This window comes from Malurus melanocephalus, unplaced genomic scaffold (assembly GCF_030028575.1).
Source record: "Malurus melanocephalus ecotype Western Australia unplaced genomic scaffold, MMel_1.1 scaffold_162, whole genome shotgun sequence".
Lineage (NCBI taxonomy): Eukaryota > Metazoa > Chordata > Aves > Passeriformes > Maluridae > Malurus > Malurus melanocephalus.
The window spans coordinates 1,252,622-1,271,440 of NW_026623394.1; the positions used below are offsets into that span (position 1 = coordinate 1,252,622).

Sequence of the window (18,819 nt, forward strand, 5' to 3'; positions counted from 1 at the left end):
GGGCTCGGGGTACCTTGGCAGAAGTGGGGAATCCAAAGGAAAAGTCTGTTAACAGCCAAATACCTYGTGTTTATTTTCAGCCACAGGGCCTGAAAGTAGCTTTTTCAAAACTTAGAATTCTGCTTTCTTTCCAGATCCCAAAAGGATAATCACTTATGATGAAGCCATGGATCGCCCGGATCAATGAAGGTAGCAAGACAAGACTGCCTGTTATAACCTTTCTGCAGCATTTGTGCTGTTCCTGGGGGACAAAAAGGCTTTTATGCTCCTTCTAAATCTTCAGTGCAGCAGAGGAACCATAACTAGAATCACAGGATAATATATACAAATATATATATAGTTATTTAAAAATGGCAACTGAAAGTAATTAGACTTCTTAAGGAATCTGAAAATTTATTTCAACGAGACTACACACGTGATTATTTAATCTCCGGTACTGAATAGATTTTTTTTTTTCATTTTTGTTTTGTTTTGTTTTTGTTTAAAGAGTGAATGCAAGTGATTAAGGAATACAGACTCAATTACAAGCCCAGTTTCAAAGTTCCTGCTGTCGTCTACAAGGGCAACAGCAACCCACTGGAGAGGCATTTCCACTTGACAAGGTTTCTGTTTCTTGTTCTGTGACTGTAGTGACACACTAATCACAGGGAAATCAGGATGAATCACCATCCTTCATCTCCCCTTTCCCTTCCACCTCCCCTGTTTGGTTTCTTTTTTTTTTTTTTTTTTCTGGTTTTTTTTCCATTGAATGCTGGAGAAACGCCTTGAAGTTTTGCAGAGTTTCTTTTTTTTTTCCAGAGAATTTATAATCCGCATGTTTTGCCAGGAGTAAAGCAGCAATCCTATGCTGGTGATAATGTCTTAAAAAGGATCATTCTGCTGAGGGAAAGATGGTAATACTGCAGTTCTAGGATGCATGGTGAAGTCACACAGTTGACCTGGCTCCTGTTACACGTTGGACTATTGCAACTGAAGAGTTCTTTCATTTTAAAAGACAACATGGAAAAATAAGCAATCTGTTTAGGCATTTAATATGGAAAAACAAAACAACAAAAAACTCACTGTTCCCACAGTTTAATGCCATTGTATTACTGGGAGCAAGGAAAAAAAAAAAAGACAAAAAAAAGTATCTTCTGCTTTCAACTGTAGGTGCTTCATATTTGCTCTGTCTGTCTCCTAACACTAAATGTGCTGGATTTTTTTCCCATTTTCATTGGAAAACTGAAGAGGAATTGAGTTCTGCTAACTTTCACCCTTCTTGGAATTATTTTTTCTCTTAAAAAAAATTCAAAACAACAAAAAAAAGGAAAAAAAAGTTAAAAAAAAAGAAAAAAAAATGGGAATTTGAATCCTTTTCAATTTGTCCATAGAACGCCAATGGCTGGGCTTCCTGCCCCTTGGAAATGCTCTTTTATATTTTAATGCAGTCTGTGTATTTCCGGGCTCTGCTTCTAATTATCTCTTAATAAAAATATATTTTATTACAAAAAAAATGGAGGACTTAGGAATGAAAATAATAATTTTAAAAAATAATAAAAAAAAATTTATCCCAGGGAAAGGAAAGCTTCCTAGCAGAGGTAGGGAAGGCTGAGCAGAGTGCAGGCTCCAGCTGTGTAACCCCTCTGTCCCATTGCAGCTTGTGTAACGTGTCCAAATCATCTGGGGGTTKGGATAGTTTTTCTGGGTTTTTTTAAAAGGTGCAACATTCACAGGGTCCAGTGCAAGAGTGAGAAATTAATAAAGCAGAAATGGGTTTGATCAGCTCCAGCTCCCCATGTGCCCAGCGCTTATCAGGGGTGTATGTGGCCTAATCCTGGCTCTCTGGTATCCAGGTCAGCAGCAGTTGGTGTCTCCTAAAAAGAGGCTGGACCCTTTGGGGCATTACAAGGAGCAGATAAACCCTAAACTTTGGAATACCCTTTGTGCTTTGATGTGTCCATCAAGACATAGGGCCRGTGTCCGGTCACCAGTGGGGTCCACAGGGCTCCATCCTCAGCCCAGTTCTCTTCAACATCTCATTACCAAACTGGGTGCAGGACTTGAAGAGACACTGAGTTTGCTGACACTAAACTGGGAGGAATTGTCCACTCCCTCGAGGGCAGAGGGGCCTCAGCAAGTTAGAGATGGGCAATCACCAACTGTATGGAGTTTACAAGGGAGAGTGTCCMATTCTGCACCTGGGATGGGGCAGCCCTGCATAGACTGGGGAATTGGGCACCACAGTGGAAAAAGACCCCTATTAGAGAGCATCCACAGGAGGCCATGAGGATGGGGAAGGTCTGAGGGGAAGCCTTGTGAGATCACTCAGTTGTTCAGCTGGAGGAGACTGCGGGGGGACCTCATTGTGGTCTTCAGCATCCTCCCAAGGCAGCAGAGGGGCAGGTTCCAATCTCTTCACTCATGCCCAGTGACAGGACTCCAGGGTTTGGAGAACTCCTGAAGCTGAGTCAGAGGAGGATTAGGTTTGGAAGCAGGAAAAGGTTCTTCACCCAGAGGGTGGTTGAGGATGGGCACAGGCTCCCCAGGGAAGTGGTCACAGCACCAAACTTGTCTGAGTTGCAGAAGAGTTTGGACAATGCTTTCATCACCTGGTGGGATTCTTGGGGTGTCCTCCACAGGGCCAGCAGTTGGATCCTGATGGATCTCTTCCAACTCAGCATATTCTGTAATTCTATCACTTTTTTTTTTTTTTTTTGTTAATTAGGAGTATGTAGCATGTGGGGTTTTTTTTAAATCGTTTTTATACTTTTAAAAAGATTGTTCCTGAATGAGACGCTTGAGTTCATGGTGGGACAATGAAACTGAATTCTGTACCTTGTGTAAGACGCTAGCTTTTCTGCCATGCTTGAAACATTTGACTATGGATTGCCTACTCCATTCGATGTATCCAAAGCTATATAGTATAATTCTGAGCGTGATACTATATAGTCCTCATGTATTGTATCAGTCCAGGTTCGGAAATGTGTGGTTGGCCAGTCGCAAATAGTTCTGTTTCACCTATAAACTGTACCACCTCTGCAGGTGTGTGTGACTTTRAGATGTATAACATGTTTACAGATGTGCCCAACATCTAGTCCTCCGACGTTCCTATTTTTAATTCTGTTGAGTCTCCCAACTGCTTGCCAAAAGTCGGAATCGCCTCCAGCTCTGCTGCCCAAGAGCTGGGGCTTTCCTGAGCTTTAAAGTGTTGAACAAACTGGATGGTGGGGCTGGGAAAATGAAGGTGGAAGAAATGTTTTTTTCCTTTTTATTATTATTATAATTATTATTATTATTATTATTTTCAAAAAATTGAAGGCTAATAGCAAAGTTTCCAGTTTGTTTTACTGGCTTTAAGGCTCTGCTGTGTATTTATTTGCCTTGTGTAGTCACTTGTCGCCTTAAGGGCTGGGTTCGATTAGAAAAAGATGGAAAAGACAGAAAAGACAAGAAAAAGACAGAAAAGACAAGAAAAGAAAAAAAAAAAAAAAAAAAAAAAAAAAAAAAAAAAAAAAAAAAAGAAAAAAAAAAGACAAGAACACCCTGTTTTGCTTCCCTGGGGTTTGTGCTGTCCTATATCCCTGCCCCAGGTCTGTGCTTGGGGCGATGCAGGAGCTGAGCAGCACTAACCCTGCGCCTCTAGAAAGGTCTGAGTCTTGCTGAATATTTGAGGACTCTCATCTTTGCCTAGTCCTGTCTGTCACCTAAATAGCAAAAGAAATGCTGAGAGAAACACAGTTYGAGGATGGGTTGGGCTGGATTTCCCCTGACGCTCATCCCTGTGGCTTTGCCTCGCCAGCAGGACCCATCCAGAAACGCCCTCGGCAGCACCTTCTCTGCTGTATTTCTGACCATCCTCTGTGGGATGTCTGTCTGTCTGTCTGTCTGTCTGTCTGTCTCCATGAGCTCCACGGTGTGTGCTCAGCGCTAAGCAGTTAGGAATTCCTCTCTCTGAGCTCCTGTAGCTCCGGCTCCCCAGTTTTTCTGGGATAGACAATTGCCTAGAGCCAGGCAGGACCATGGAAGGAACTTCCTCGTGCTGTCGTGTAACTCACCCTGTCGCTGTCTGCAGTCCTCCCCAAGTCCTCACACAATTCTTAACTGAGCACTTATTAAAAATATCTTAAGATTTAATCTGTTTTCTGATTATTTTTGTGTAAACCTATTAAAAAAAAAAAAGCAAAAAAAAAACCAAACTGAAATTGAGCTGTGACTAATTTAGCACATTGAAATAACGATAAGGTGTTACTGATAAGTCTCATGTTTTGTTYTGTTTTTTTGTTTGACTCAGAGTATTAGTACTGTAGCATAAACCAAATACAGCCYGGGAAGGGGAGCAGCAGCCTCCTGTCCTGGGTGTGCACCCGAGGGTGTCCRCGGGGGCGAGCATCTGGCTTGTGAGGAGAGCGAGCGTGTATTTATTTGTGCCATTGTTTTCATTACACTGAGTAAAGAAAGTTTTAAAACAAAACCCCTTTAAGTACGTGTAGTATCGGAAAGCGGCACTAAGGGTGAGATCGTGACCTATTTTTTTATTAGCTATGAAGATACTAATTCAGGTTAAGGCTTCTTTCTCGTTTCTGTTCCTGTTGTGAGTCCCTATCCAAGCTGTCTGTTGGAGTGAGGATTCCTGCACAGGCAGGGACTGTCTCCTTTCTCCTCTGGTCATTCCCCACTTCTCCTCCTCTGCCAGCAGGTTCTTCTGGGTGTCTGTTGTACAGGGTTTTGTGGCACAGAGGTTGGAGTGTGTAGATTGGGATCTGAGTGTTCTTTGGATCATGGAGTATTCTTCTCCAAGAAGTGATTTAACAACTGCCCCATGACCGTGGTTTGGGGCCTTCAGTCTCTGCCCTCTCCTGCTCCACCCATCTGGTGGATTGGTAAAAAAATTACTTTCAAGCTTCACTTGGAGTTTGGTTTTGGTTTAAACCCAGCTCGATCCTCTGTAACCTGTTAGAAATCTYCCGTCTCTTTGACCAGGGCACGGACTCTGTCACTAACCCGCTTCAAACCTTCCTGAGCTAGTTCACTTTTTGCTTTCATAGCTGCTCTGAACTTCTTTAAAATGTGGAAAGAAACCCAATTCTTGCTAGGTTGTGAGTCTGGCAGCTGGGAGCAGGTGATGGGTGAACCAGCCAGCTAAATGGGAGACAAGACTGCTTCCTCCTAGGAGAACAATAGGAGAAAAGAGAGCTGGAAGCTGTCCTTCCAGTTGTGTGTTTAGTTAGTGCTTTCACCTTCAAGTGAGCGTTACGGTAGCACCACAGCATCCTTTCCCAAGTGGCCAGTGGGTGACCTCAGGGACATCGGAGTGATGGCACTCMCAGCTGTGTGCCACAACTGCCGGTGGTTTTCCTGCGTGTCCAGTTTTTGACCTTGATCCAGTAAATTGCTGTGGTGTCCCAAGCTTTTAGGAGTCTTACCTTCTCATCCCTAGGTGATTTTTCTGTCCATCCATCCATCCATTGTGATTTGTTTTTGTTACAGAGGCTGTTTACAAGGGAGCTGGTTGAGGTCAGGAGGGGAGAGAACGAGGATTCACCCACTTTAAAGCTGCTGCACGTTTCCACACCGGGGTGTAAGGCAGGAGAAGGGCTCGTGTGGTGGAGCAGTTAAAAGAGCCAGAGCAGTTCTAGCTTTGGCCACCACCAGAGTGATTTTCTGCGTGGTAAAACCCTGATGGAAGCAGTTGGGAAGCAGAAAGCTGGGCTGGTGGGAAGGAGATCTCGATGTGCTGCCTGCCAGGGATTACAGAGCTTTCGAGGTTTGCCCAGTACACCCCAGGCTCAGGCTGATTTCTCTGTCCTGCCCAACATCCTCCATCCAAGGTGGCATCACTCAGCCACAGGAGAGCAGAGCTGTGGGTGCCTGGGGAGGTGAAGGAGCCCTGTGGTGGCCTCGTGTCCTGGGCGTGGGACTGGAGCAGGAGTCCTGCCTGTGCCCTCACTGGGGATGCTGAGCTGGGTTTGTCTCRACTGCTGATCAGCAAGCTCCGTATGAACATGCCCAGAGCTCTAAAGCCATTTTGTAAGATAGCAGTGTCCCTTTTCTACAGCCTTATTAATGAGTAGAGTATCTTTAAAAAGAAGAAAACAAAAAAAAAAAAAAAAAAACCGCTCATTTCTTTCTGTGGTATGAAACTTGTGTACTGCAAACTTCTGAACGTTTAGCAAAAACACAACTTACAGTTTTCTTAAAAAACAACAAAAAAACCCACAAAAACAAACAAAAAAACCACCCCCAACCTGTCTGCTTTCCATACAGTCTTTCCTCAGGTGCTAAATAAGGGTTCCAAAAAACAGATACTGCTTTAGGAGTTTCTGCTTTATTCTCAAAATACATATTTTTTTGCTTAGGTGTTGTAAAGATATTTTAACAAGAATGGTTTTTTTAATGTAAATAAGATTGTGTCTAATTTTTGTTTTATCTCTTTTTTTGTCCTTATGGAATAGTCTAATTTTCATTTTTATCCTTTTGAGAAGGACCCTCTTACGCCCTTCCCCGAAGACATTTCATTAAGTGTTGCTGCATTTAAGAACGAATCTACAACTGTTCATTGTCTTGGATTAATGCTGATGCTGCTGCTATAAGTAACCCTGAAAATCAAGAATGTGTGATGCACTTTTGTTTTTCGTTTTCGTCGTTTTGTTTTGTTTTTTTTTTTTAACATGACCGTGTCTTTCCTCTGCGCATAGTTGAACCCTCCTGTAACACAGCCACTAACTGGGGGAGCGTAGGACGTGGGGGAACCAGGGTGTAGGACAGTGGTGGACCTGATTTTGGTGCTGACCTACGGGAATTTCTATGCAAACGCAAGCAAAGGAGAACTCTTTTAACTTGAGAGAACACTGTGCATTTTTATTTTTTTATTATTTTTTTGTTTTTCTCTCCTTCCTTTTCTCAAGCTGCTATTGGAAGGGTAGTGCAAATCCCTGAGGTTTTCAGCTTCTCCTTCCTCCGTGGCTGGTGGTGTGGGAAAGGTGCCTGAGTAACTTGTAAGGTAGAAAAAACCTCAGCCAGCTCTTGTCTCGTCTCCGGTTTTAATATATTTGTTTTCTATTTGAATTTATCTATAGAAGGAAATTGCTCATCTCTACAAAAAGATCTTTTGAATGCTTTTGTCTCAATGTGAAGTTAACCAGCAGTATTAAGGATTGTGTGGCCTCCGTCCTGCCCTTACCCCAGTGCAGGGGACCCACYGGCTCCTTCTCCAGCTGGGGAATGYTYGGTGCCTGGAGTTGGATGTTTTCCAAGAAAAAAGCCAGGTGAAGCCATCCACCCAGCCAAAACCTGCAGGKGGAAGGCTTAGGGAGCAGTGGAGGGAGTTCTCGCTGCACTTGCAGGTCCAGAACCTCTTCTCTTTGTGGGTCAYGCCTGGACCGTGGTGGGGGATGTGTACCCTGGAGGGGGAGTTTACTGGAGGGGAAAAAGGGAATTTACTTGACTATTTATAGAAGATCCTTTAGGAATATAAAGTACCTCTCTGCAAAGTGAGGGAAGAGTAAGGAAGGTCTAAAGTCGTGTAGGAAAAACACTTGGGGATTACAACTGCCTGGAAAATAGTCTACAAATGCATAGGCCAGAGCYCTCTGCCTGTTTAGTTAGTTTATTCAGCAACAATTTCTTTCTTTTTTGGTCAGCGTTTGCTCTTTTTACACACCCAGGTGCGTGTGTACATCTGACTCAATGTGCCTTGCATGTGTGCTTAGTCTTTCTGGRGAGAGGTGGTGGGGTGTGAGCTGGGATCGTGGCCGGGAGGGTCACTCCCCATCCACAGTCGAGGGTTCCTCAGTGTCCCAGTGACCCTTGGGATCTACACAAGGCCTGGATTCCAGCCTGTCTTCATTTGGGGATGATGTCCTGTGCAGTGGCAACTGTGACTTCAGAGGGGAGCGGGAGGGAGGGAGATAAAAGCTGCTTCGCTCTTCTCCTGCGGACAAAAATCAGCATTGCCACGGTTTGCCTGCAGAGCCAAAACAAGCCAAGGTTTGGAACTGGCTTTGCTGGAGTTCAGGCTCTGTGTGGCACCGTGATCCCATTATCCAGGGGATTTAGTCCCTGCCGGGTTGTGGTTCTTGTTTCTGTGGGGTTTAGGAGTTGTTGTTTTTTTTTTGTAAAGGAGAAATYAACGCGCCTTGCTTGAAGTTAGCGAAATCCAAACGCTTGTGTTTGCAGTCAGTGACTCAGAACTCCAAACTGTGCAATTCTGGGTTCTCCATCTCCCGCCCCAGCGTGTGGTGATTCTGTCCGAGTCTTTCTGTACTTCTGCCACAGTAAATGTGAAAGCTTGCTTGCATTATTTTTTAGAAATGCATTTTGCACACTCGGGTTTCACTGAAGCTCCGTGAAAAGGTTAGTTTGAAGCAGATGAATAAAGCTATGCACATGTTTTGAAAGTTTAATTTGTGTCTCATTACCAGAAGTGACTTATCTGCCCTCTTTTTGCATTCCTGTGCTGTCATTGCCTCCATTCTCTTCACCATCTCGGAGGGTATGATGTAAGGTGACAGTTCTTTGCTGACAGCTGTAGCAGAAAACTGGCGCTTCTTGATTTTTTTAGTAGCCTTTCTCTCTTCTTTGCTTTCTCTGTATCTCTCTGTATAGCTATATAAATATATATATTATTTTTTTATTTTAAAGAGCCTACTTTAGTAACTGAATCGGAGGGATCGGGGCGTGCTGGCTTTTGTTTCGGATACACTTTGTGCTGTCAGATGAACCAGTGCCCCTTTTGTCTCCGGGGAGTGCATGGTGTGGCATCTGCCCGTGTCCCCATGGGGACAGGGAGCCCCCACGCAAAGCAGCTTTGGGGAGGGAATGGAGACCAGTCCACTGCGCTGCAGGCCGGAGGCGTGGGCAAACTCGAGGCTTCTAATGGCAAAATGAACCAGGAGGAATCCTACCGCTGTGTATTGCCACTGTGAGGCAGGAGGGACAGGGTTCCTTGCTGTCCCTCTGCGGGGTTGGAGTGGACACTGGGCTCCCTTCAGCCTTGGGGGTGAGAGCTTTATTTTGGTTTTGTTTTCATGCATTGGGTGCGTTGGGTTGCAGGTGCCACCTTTGGAAACATGTTGCTTAGCCCAGAGCCTGTGTGYGGGAGAGTCAGGATTTGGTGTCAGGAGAAGGACCCTGACAGCTTTCTCCTGCTGTTCCCTTTGCCATGGCAGAAATTTGTACTAACTTGACAGCTTTTTTTCATACAGAACAGGGCTGCTTTTCTATCTACCATCACACGTGTACTTACACACCTTCAGTGGCTTCCCAGCCTCTGAAGGTCCTCAACTTGTTTACTGGGGGGGCCTGATGCCCCTCTCTCCCCTTTCCCTGAATATTTCAGTGTTAAGGGCGGTGCAAACCACAACCGCACGCTTCGACTGCGAGCCGGGGCCGGAGAGATCCCCGCAGGCAGAGCCGGGCGGGGTCTGTCTCTTCTCCTGCCCYCCTTCCCCATCGATAAGTTCTCATTTCGTTCCCCGTTTGTACTCAAATCGCTGCGAGGGGTCGTGCTCTACCTGCTCAGGAGCTGAATTACCTCTGACCTGCGGAGAGGGGCAGCCCCTCTTCGGTGTCGGCGTCGTAGCGYGCGACCGCACGGATCGGTTCAAGGTAGTCTTTGTTTCCTTCTCCCCTCCCCGGTAATTTCCCGTTAGGTTAACGCACTCTGTGTGCCCAGCTGGAAAAGCGTAGGCGTTTTCCCGGTGGTGAGAGGGTGGCTAGAGGAGTTTAGTGTAAAACCTGCTGTAGCTGTGTCTGGCGCAGCCCCTTGCGCTGGTGTGGGTGATGTCACGGACTGTAAGGATATAGGTAATGTCCATGAGCTGTAATGGCATGATGTATCTTTACCAATGATGTCATACTTCACACTAAATGTTTTAAAAAAAGAAAAAAAAAAAAAAAAAAAAAAAGAAGCAACCTTACCTGAAATTTTGTTTATTCTGCACCAACAGGTCTTCAAAATTTATCCAAATTTTATTATTTTATCAGGAGAAAAAAAAAAAAAGAAATTTGTGTAGATCGAATACGTTAAGACAGACAATAAGTGATGTAAATTGTTGAATAAAAATTTTAAAGTTTGTGGGTGTCAGTGTGACTTTTCTTGCTTGTGTTTTTGGGGGAATGGCCTGGGTTTAGGTCCCTGAGACCCAGCAGTGCTGGCCACAGTGGGTGACATGGCTCAGTGGGGCAGGGTCCAGGCGTCAGGAGAAGGAGAGGGCAGGGAGGGAATAAAACCAAGTGTTTCTGTGCAGCAGTGGGGGTCTGAACCTCCCTCAGTGTGAGCCCCACTGTTCTCCAGCCCATCCYAAAATAAGCAGGAAAGAGTCTGGTCCCTGCTCCTGGGATGGAGATGTGCAATCTCAGTCCCCAACACACAACAGCAAACACACACCAAGCTGATTTATCTTTTTCTTTCAGTCACATTTATTGGCAATTGTGGCAGTCGGTACCGTTTTGGGAGTGTTGTTCCATAAGCAGTGGCGGTACGAGAGGGGATGGTTATTTCGGGAGGGGAGTATTAGCACCAAGAGGGAGCCGGTGAGCTTTCGAAACCTTTGCAGAGATGTTCTGGGAAGTGGGGAGCTACTGCTGGACACGCCTGATGGATTGGATCTGGGAGGTCTGGGCGTGCGAACCCCACTCTCTCCAGTGCTTGTAGTCTCCACCGTGGTGGTCAAACTCCAGGACGTACTGGTAGCCACGGTACCCGGGGTACTGATAGCACACCCAGCTGGAAGAGAAGGACAAAGAGGTAAGCRGGGGTGGGTTTACAGGCTGTGCCCCCTCCCGCTCTGGTGGCACCGGGCTGTCCCTGCTGCTCCTGGTCCATGGCCCATCACTTACGCGCCGCACTGGATCTTCATGGAGCCCACTTCATTGTTGGCCCAGCCCATGGCCTGCAGCGAGGGGTAGTCATCAGTAATCTCCCACTGGCGGCCRATGAAGTTGTCTTTCTCGAAAACGGTGATCTTGGATTCCTTGTGGTTCTGTGGGRSAGAGTGGGGGGTGARGGGGAGGTGGTGCTCCCTCCCCAGTGTGGGTGGGAATGGCGGGGCTGTCACTCCCTGCAGTATTATTTGGAGGGTTTCCTGGAGAGGGAGATGTTCCGACCCTGGCTGGTATTTTTTTGGGGGGGAAGTATCAGTAACAGCCATGTCACAGCTGCTGTCTCAGGCTGCTGTGGCCATGTGCAGCTGGCCCCGGAGTTCCCTCAAAAGCTTAAAAAACAGGACAGAAAGAGCAAATCCTACTGGGAGTAGGGAGGAAGCACTGAGCCTGCCCTGGCAGAGATACATTTTCCCTTTCTAACACCTCACTGCTGTGGCCTGGGACGTTTTACCGAAWTCAGAGCTGTGTGGGACACTCACAGCGGAGCAGACGGGGCGGAAGGACATCAGGCGCTCGATGTGGTAGGCGTTGCTGCCGCTCCAGGCGTCCCAGCGCGGGTACTCTCCCCTCTCCAGGATGAACTGCTGCCCACAGAAGCCGGTGTGCTCGTAACCGACCCAGCTGCAAAAACAGAGCCAGGGCTGCCAGGGCTTCCTGYGGCAGCTCAGGGGCTCCCGTTCGGAGCTGGCACCGGGGCAGGATGTAGGTGCAAAGAGGAGGTTGGGTCTGGCCTCTGGCCCGCAGGTTGGGAGGAGAGGAAGCRGTGTCGGATGTGGGCAGAAAGCCCAGGGAATGTGACCGCATCTGGTGCTGGGGAGGCACCCACACAGCATCCCTGGCTGCATTGGGAGATGGGGACATCCTGGGGCCCATCCTGCACAGGTGGCCCTTCCCCTGGCTGCTCTGTCATTGTTTATGCAGGCCAGCATCACGCCAGGATACCCCAGCTGCCCTTCTCTCCCAAAGCTCTCATTTCTTCCTTGTTCCCCAATTACAACCTGACACTGCTGGAAACATCTGAATTCCTGATGCCCAAAGCAGGCAGAGCCCCTCTGGCTCCGAGCAGACAGCAGGGACCTGTGGCCTTTCCCCTTTCTGCATCCCTCTCTCCGCTGAAAGCAAACAAGGAGAGGCGAGTGGGATTCCTCCACCCTGCAGGATGCATTTTGTGAGCCCCGCACAGCACCTGTCTGTCCCCAGGGTGGGGCTGTCCCCTTAAGGAGACTGGGGACAGAGCCACAGGCAGAGCCGGGAGACAAAGCCTGGGCTGGGGGCTGGGTGGCACAGGCTGTGCAGGGCACGGATCCCCTGCTGATGGGTACACAGGGTGCCCCCGGCTGAGCTGGGGGGTCGAGGGCTGCTTGCCACTGAGCCAAACTGAGCCCCAACCCCGTGTCCCGCAGCCAGCCCACCCTGTGCAAGGTGAGCAGCCTGATTAGGAACACGTCAACTGGAGCAGGGAGCTCATTAGGGCGTGAGCACGCACGCTGCTGTAATCCCATTAGCATTACACATCCTAAAGATAGCAGCACAAATCTATCTCGTCTGCTGCCCGCCCTGGCGGGATGTGCGCCGCGGGGTTCGCTCCCGGCACACACACACAGACACACACACACGGCCTCTCCGAGCTGCTCGGGAGGTGCCTGGCCTGTGCCAGGGAAGATTCCCGTGCACAGGGAGCAGCCTGGCTCTGCTCCCCACCCCTGTCAGGACTGCAGAAGCTGCGGGAAGGTTCTGTCCTGGCCCTGGGAGCCGCGCAGTGTGGGGAAAGCCCAGGGCAGAACATGACCGGACCCTGGGGTGAGAGATGATTCTCCTAGGGCCAGTGCTTTGTGGGGTGACAAAGGCAGGACGGGGACCAGGTTGAACTCCAGAGCCACTCACTGACCACTGACCCTCATTGCATCCTTGAGCAGCAACCCTGCTCCAAAACTGACCTGTCCAACATCGCAGGAGGCAGTTTTGGGTGATGCCAAAGGTGGTTGCCACTGTTCTCTGGCCCTCTCTCTGTATCAGGGCTGCCCGGGGCTGGCTGCTCTACCCTGACAGGGTGGRATCCCCTCGTGCCTGGCTTCCCTTGGCTGTGGTGCTCGGCTCCAGCCCAGCAGAGCGAGGACAGCTGGTCCCACTCCACGCTTGGGCACCCCTGTCCCGGCCAGCCCGCCTGGGAAAGCACCCCCTGCCCTGGCAGCTGGGTACTCACGCGCCACATTCCACCTTCAGGGAGCGGATGTTGTCGAAGCCACATTCCATGATGTTTGGACAGGCCGAAGTGAACTCCATCCTCTTGCCCTGGAAGTTTTCTTGGTCGTACACGGTGATCTGGAACGGAGAGCGTGCTGCCGAGTTGGAAACTGCCCAGCAGTGGCCCTGGGCAATTCAGTGCCTCTTGGAGACGGAGGGTGGCTCCGTCAGGGGAGAGAGCCAGTGGAGGCTGCACCAGGCATCTCTCGGGCTGGGAGAGCCAGTGGAGGCTGCACTGGGCACCCCTCTGCGCTGGGACACAGCCCCACACGCCTCCACATCCCTACTCTGCTGGCCCCGCGATGCCCTGCCTTGCTGTCGGGGGAGCCGCAGGCTGGCCCCCGCTCCGCTCTCCTGCTCACCCCTGCGGAGATCAGTTCCCGGGGCAGCGCTGCCGTCCGGAGAGAGGAGCGGAGCCGTTCTGGGACGGGCGGGTGGCAGGGCTGTGGCTGGCGGTTCTCCCGGCCTCTGCTCCGAACGCTCTAGGGCAAAGAGGATTAACGRGGGAAAGGGCGAGGGGCACCTCCCTGGGGGGCTGCGGCTGGCGCTCTCCTCTCCCGCGACAGCTCCAGGCTTCGACGGGATGCTCCTCACTCGTGCACGTGTTTCTCCTCTCCCTCTCGGCTCCCTCCACAGCCTGTGGCCTTGGGGCAGTTTGCAGACCCCTTGGGGCTGCTCTCCACTTCGCTCCGCAGCGCTCGCTGCCCCTGCTCACCCCGTCTGCACGGACAGGGGAGGGCGAACTACAGCCAGTGGCTTTTGGGGGCTCTGTGACTGCCTGTGATGGGATGGCTGGTGAGAGCAGGGCACGGCTGGCCCGGGGTGCTGCCAAGAGCTTTATTAAAACACCCAGGAGGTATTGGAGCAGGTGGGAGGCACGATCCCATGGGCAGAGGACAGAGGTCCCTGTTTGCTGAGCTCGTCCCTGCCTCACTGCCCGCTGAGCAGCTCTCCTGGCCCCGAAGGACAGACTTTTCCCTTCTCTCCATTCCCTACCTGCTCRCAGGGAAAGGCGAAATACAGGGGATGCGAGGACGTACCTTCCACGGGCCCATGGGAACAGGCAGAGGGTTTGTCTGAGCCATCTTTGSTGCTGGATCGGTGTCTGCAGAAGGAAGGAAAATCCAGTTTTACTGCAGCACGTCCCTGGGTACCCCTGCTGCCTGCTCGCGAGGCTCGGGGACGGCTCTGTGCCCGCCACCCACGGCACCCATTGGGGGACAGCTGCCCCACTGCTGGGGACAAAGCCACGCCAGCCACAGTGAGACCCTCTTGGCAGCCCCAGGATATAGGGCACAGTGGGGGGCTGTGGGGCACATCCAAAGCAGGGTGCTCCCTTCTCACCACAGCAGTGCCCCTTCCCTCCTCCCGGCCGTGGCACGGAGCCTGCAGGGGCACAGTGCCTGAATCCCCCTTCCTCCTTCCCCGAGGCCACACCAGTGCTAGGAAAAACCCCCTGAGCTGGAGCATGAAACTGCAGCGGGGGGCACAGGCAGTGTCCGGCAGAGCCTCCTGCTCCCCTCTCCCTGCCCGCTGTCCCTCGGTTTGCTGCCACAGACAGCCCTGGCTAACGGGGGGAGATGCCAACCAGCAGCTGCCGGGAGTGGGGTGCCCTGCACTAGAGGGGCTCTCAGCCCCCCGGCTGCCAGCAGGGATGTGTGAGCCTGTCTTAATGCCACGGGAAACAGCGACGGTCCCCTCTGGGTGTCTTTTGCCACCAGGCAGGAGGAAGGGTGTCTGCCCGGCCGGCTGGCAGCGGAGGGGTGAGGTGGGAGAGGTGCGCATCGGTCCAGGACTCACCTAGCTCAGGCGGTTACTGCTGCTTCGCCCATGTAATGTTTGCCTACTTCAGCGGCTCAGCTTTTATAGGGTACTGCTGGCCGGGAACCGGTGCCAGCGTTTGCAGAGCCGTCAGCACAATGCTTGCTCTGGCATTGTCCTGCTGATCCCCGGAGATTTCAGCTGCTCATCCCCATGGTCTGAGCCACATTCTTAGGGAAAAAAAGAAAAAAAATTTGATAATAAAAAAAAAAATAATCGGGGCGGCTGTTTGCACAGATAATCTTGGGCACAAATGACTCAACGATTTGACCGCGCTGGCATTTTCCAGGGGCAATGCACCGCGCCGTCACGGGGYGAGCCTGGGGGCTGGCCTGGCCCTGGCGCCACTTGGCACCGTGGGGACGGCGGGGACACCTCCCCGTGAGACCCTGCGGGCGGTGGGCTCGGCGGGGCGTCTGCCRGGCACTGCCACCTCGCTTCGTCAGCCACGGCGTGTTCCCTGTCACCGCGTTGGCGTGGACACCCTCTCCCACCGCGGGCGAGGGAGGCCGGAGGTGAGAACTGGCGTGGCCCTGGCAAACGTGTCCCCACGGCCACACCGGGCCGCAGCGCTCCCCACAGCGCTGCCACCACCACAACCCCACAGCCAGCACGCCCACCATGGCCTTGGGGAGGCCTCAGCCCTGAGGTGACCACGGCCACCAGCCCCAGAGCCCCCTTGTCACTCGGGGCTGCCATGGGGCGGGCGCTGCGGGCCCCGGGSCACCATGGCGGGCACAGCCCGGGCCGTCGGGGGTCACGAGGCGAGCGTGGCGGCGCGGGCTGCTGCCTCAGCGCATGGCTGCCGGCACAATGCTCGCCCGCGTCTGACTGCCCCTTTTGTCTCCCCGCTGGGCAAGCCGCGGCCGCACAAAACAAAGCGCCCCGTCAGCGCTGCCTGCGGCATGGCCTGGCGCCCGGCCCRGGGGACCCAGCGGGGACGCGCGGCGGGGTGGCACCCGACCAGACGGGCCTCGTGGGGCTCAGCGGGGTCCCGGGGGACCCCTGCCGCGGGCAGGGCACTGTCCTGACGGGGGGACGAGGGGGGTCGCGGGGGCTTTCCCCGTGCTGGCTGCTGCGGGGTGGGGATGGGGGTGGGAGCGGTGACACTGTGCGGGGGTGACCGTGACACGAGCTGTGGGGCTGCACCCCCGAGGCTGGCGCGCCAGCTGATGGCACCAACACATCCCAGCAAGTGTGGGGTCAGGGAATGGGAAGGGCAGGGGTATCTGCCCTCTGCAGGGCTGCCAGAATGGGGGCTGGTGGGGGTGGGGTCCTGCAAAGCCCCCCTGGCACCCTCCCCGTGCACCTGCTGGGAGCATCCTGGCTGAGGGGGGAGGTCAGCTTGGAGATCGCCCTCCGGCTCATTCCAGCCCCTCGGACGTGCTCTGGCCACAGTCTCCGGCCATCCCACAAGAGTGTGGAGGTTCTGCCAGGAGCTTGGTGCCACTAGAGGGAGAGCTCAGCCCGAGCAGGATGGGACACCATCGGCGCATGCGGGTGTAGGGCCGGTGGGTGGCACCGCACCCCCCTCCGCACCCCGCACAGGCACCTGCCTCCCCTCGCAACAGCAAAATCCTTTCTGCCTGAAAACCACCACAAAGCAAAGCCTCCCCTCGCAACAGCAAAACCCTTTCTGCCTGAAAACCACCCCAAACCAACGGTGGAAGCTGGCATCTACCTCAAGCCAGGGGCAAGGAGGGGGGAAAGCCCCCTGCACAGCCCACAGTGGCCATGGCCAGGGATGGTCACTCTCAGCAGAGAACAGGACCCTGCTATGGCTCAGCTGTGAGCCCCCCAAACCCCTCACCCTGCTAACAGTGTTGGTGGCACAGGTGTCCCCCCGTCAAGGACCTGGGGGCACAGTGCCTGGAGAGCTAGTGATGCTGGCAGGTCCACAGGTTGTCCGGAACAACTGGTTTTTCTAGATCTAAGAGACTATGAAAAAGCAGTGACCTATTTAGGGAACCCCGCGGTGCTGCAAAACAGATGCTTCCCCTCCCAGCCCGGCTCCGGGCCCTTGCCCTGGCCAGCCATCTGTGCCTGCCAGGGGCACGCGAAATGCCACTGGCACCGGAGCCCTGTCCCGCTTCTCCATGGGAAACCGTGGGTGACACGGGCACTTTCCTTGGATGTAGGATTTGCTAGTGCTTGGGGAACCCCCTGCCAGGGAGAGCTGCTCAGGGCAACCCAACCTGTTTCTGGCAAAGCCAGACGGGATCATGTGCACGTGAACAGCTGGCCAGCTCGCTGGAAAACACGGGGTGTTTAGCCCTGGGGATCTGGCAGGAGAGTGGCCCCGGTGGGCGGCTGCTGGTGGCAGGGCTGTGTGACACTGGGGACTCTGCGTTGTCCCACAGCTCGGCAGTTCTAACCGGAATCAGCGCATCGCCACCTGCCCAGCGTGATAAGGAAGCAGGAGCTACCACAGGCTGTCACTGGCTGCTCACCAGCCGGTGCCAGGCTGCAGGGCAGAGGAACAGCCACACAATGTGTCCCCTCCCCACAGCAGCTGGAAAACCCTCCTGAAAGCTCCGAYGGGCTCTGCTGCATTTCCAGATCACTCGACCCCATCCCTGCTCTCCGGATGGCTGCGGCTCCCTGCGCTGGGTGCCACGTGCCTGGGACAAAGGACAGYGTGACAAAAGCAGGCGGCTGCGCTCGCTGCCGCCGTCCTCCGCCGCTGCAAGGGCTGCATCTCCTCCACCACCGCATCCCCTCTGCCCAGGGCCCAGTATGGGGCTCCTTCTCAGCTGCCAGCTCGCTCCTGCCATGCCCCACACATGTCCTGCTCTGCTSCTGTGGGATCATGTCTTGGGCACAGGCTGTGGGCTGGAAATCATAACCAGCTCTACCACTGTGAGGGAACGGGGTGTGTGACACCCAGACAGCCGTGTCCCAAGAGAGGGGCTCACAGCCCGAAGGTGGAAGAGCCAGGACCACACAACTCAGCCAGCAGTGGTAGAGGTTTGGAGTGAGTCCTCTGGGATACCTTGGGACAGACACTGTCCCTGTCATCTCTCTGTCCGTCTTGAGCTTTCTGTCAGAGATCAAGCACTGCCTGAAAAGCGCTTTTGGAAAGAGCTTGTGGATGCCTCTCTCTGGGGTCCCTGTTCCCAAAGCCGCACTCCAGCTTCCCTGGGCCCAGCTGCTCCCACGCCCGATAGGAAGGGAGGTTGTCCCGACTCTGATACGCCAGGGCTTATCCTGAAACCATCTGTCCCAGGGTTCTTGCTGTGTGTGGCCAACCCCGGTGTGACGTCCCGAAGCTGGACACCAGTGGAAGGGCTGTAACAAAGACTGTGCCTCTCTCGCTGCTGGCTGTGCTGTGATACGCTCATTGTTCACCACGGGCTGTCTCCTGGACAGAGCAGCAGGGCACTGTCCCCACAGTCTGACAGCCCCGGCTGGGGACAGGTGCTGCRGGAGAAGCTGAGAAAAAGCTCTGCCGGCAGTTTCGCCATGGCCGGCTTTGCATGCCGCACACCGGGGCCAGCGGGCACCGTTCACCCTGCTCCGGCCAGCCTCCTGGAGCCTTCCCTGTCTGGATCCCGTGCTGCTCCTGATGGGATTCTTCCGAAAAGGAGAACCCCAGGAGTGCGTGYGTGCAGTGTGCGATGCACGGGGCTGTGTGTGCGAGCGCACAACATGTGAGTGTGTTTTCCACGCGCGTGTGTGTGTGAGGATCGGTGTGTGTGTGTGTGCGTGCGGGGAGTGTCACCGTGTCACACCGGGGGTGCGCACACACCGTGAGTGCGGGGTCACCCCGGTCCGTGGGTGTGCGGGGGGGGTGCGCCAGTCCCGGGCGCGCACGGGGCTGCGGGCAACGGTCCGTTCGGTGCTTGTAGCCGGATCGCAGCGGGGTTCCCGGGTGGGCAGGGCCGCCGCTCC

At 53.2% G+C, this 18,819-nt stretch overlaps 2 protein-coding genes across 5 annotated transcripts in view; one reads left to right on the forward strand and one right to left on the reverse strand.

The window, feature by feature from the left end:
* The window catches only part of NUFIP2 (nuclear FMR1 interacting protein 2), a 35,735-nt gene extending 32,329 nt beyond the window's left edge, over positions 1-3,406 (forward strand). For 3 of the 4 annotated variants that reach the window (XM_057371994.1, XM_057371995.1, XM_057371997.1), the window contains one exon: positions 135-3,406. In XM_057371994.1, coding sequence (XP_057227977.1) covers positions 135-187 — 53 coding nt within the window. In that variant the 3' untranslated portion in view covers positions 188-3,406. The remainder of the gene's footprint in view (positions 1-134) is intronic. The other variant, XM_057371996.1, reaches the window with a different exon arrangement.
* A 6,980-nt stretch (positions 3,407-10,386) lies between these two features.
* Positions 10,387-14,939, reverse strand: CRYBA1 (crystallin beta A1). The gene is given in 7 exon segments (XM_057371909.1): positions 10,387-10,705; positions 10,819-10,961; positions 11,343-11,484; positions 13,067-13,185; positions 14,148-14,212; positions 14,908-14,920; positions 14,922-14,939. Coding segments are annotated over 7 exon segments (648 nt in total). The 3' UTR covers positions 10,387-10,557.
* Positions 14,940-18,819: the final 3,880 nt, after the last annotated feature.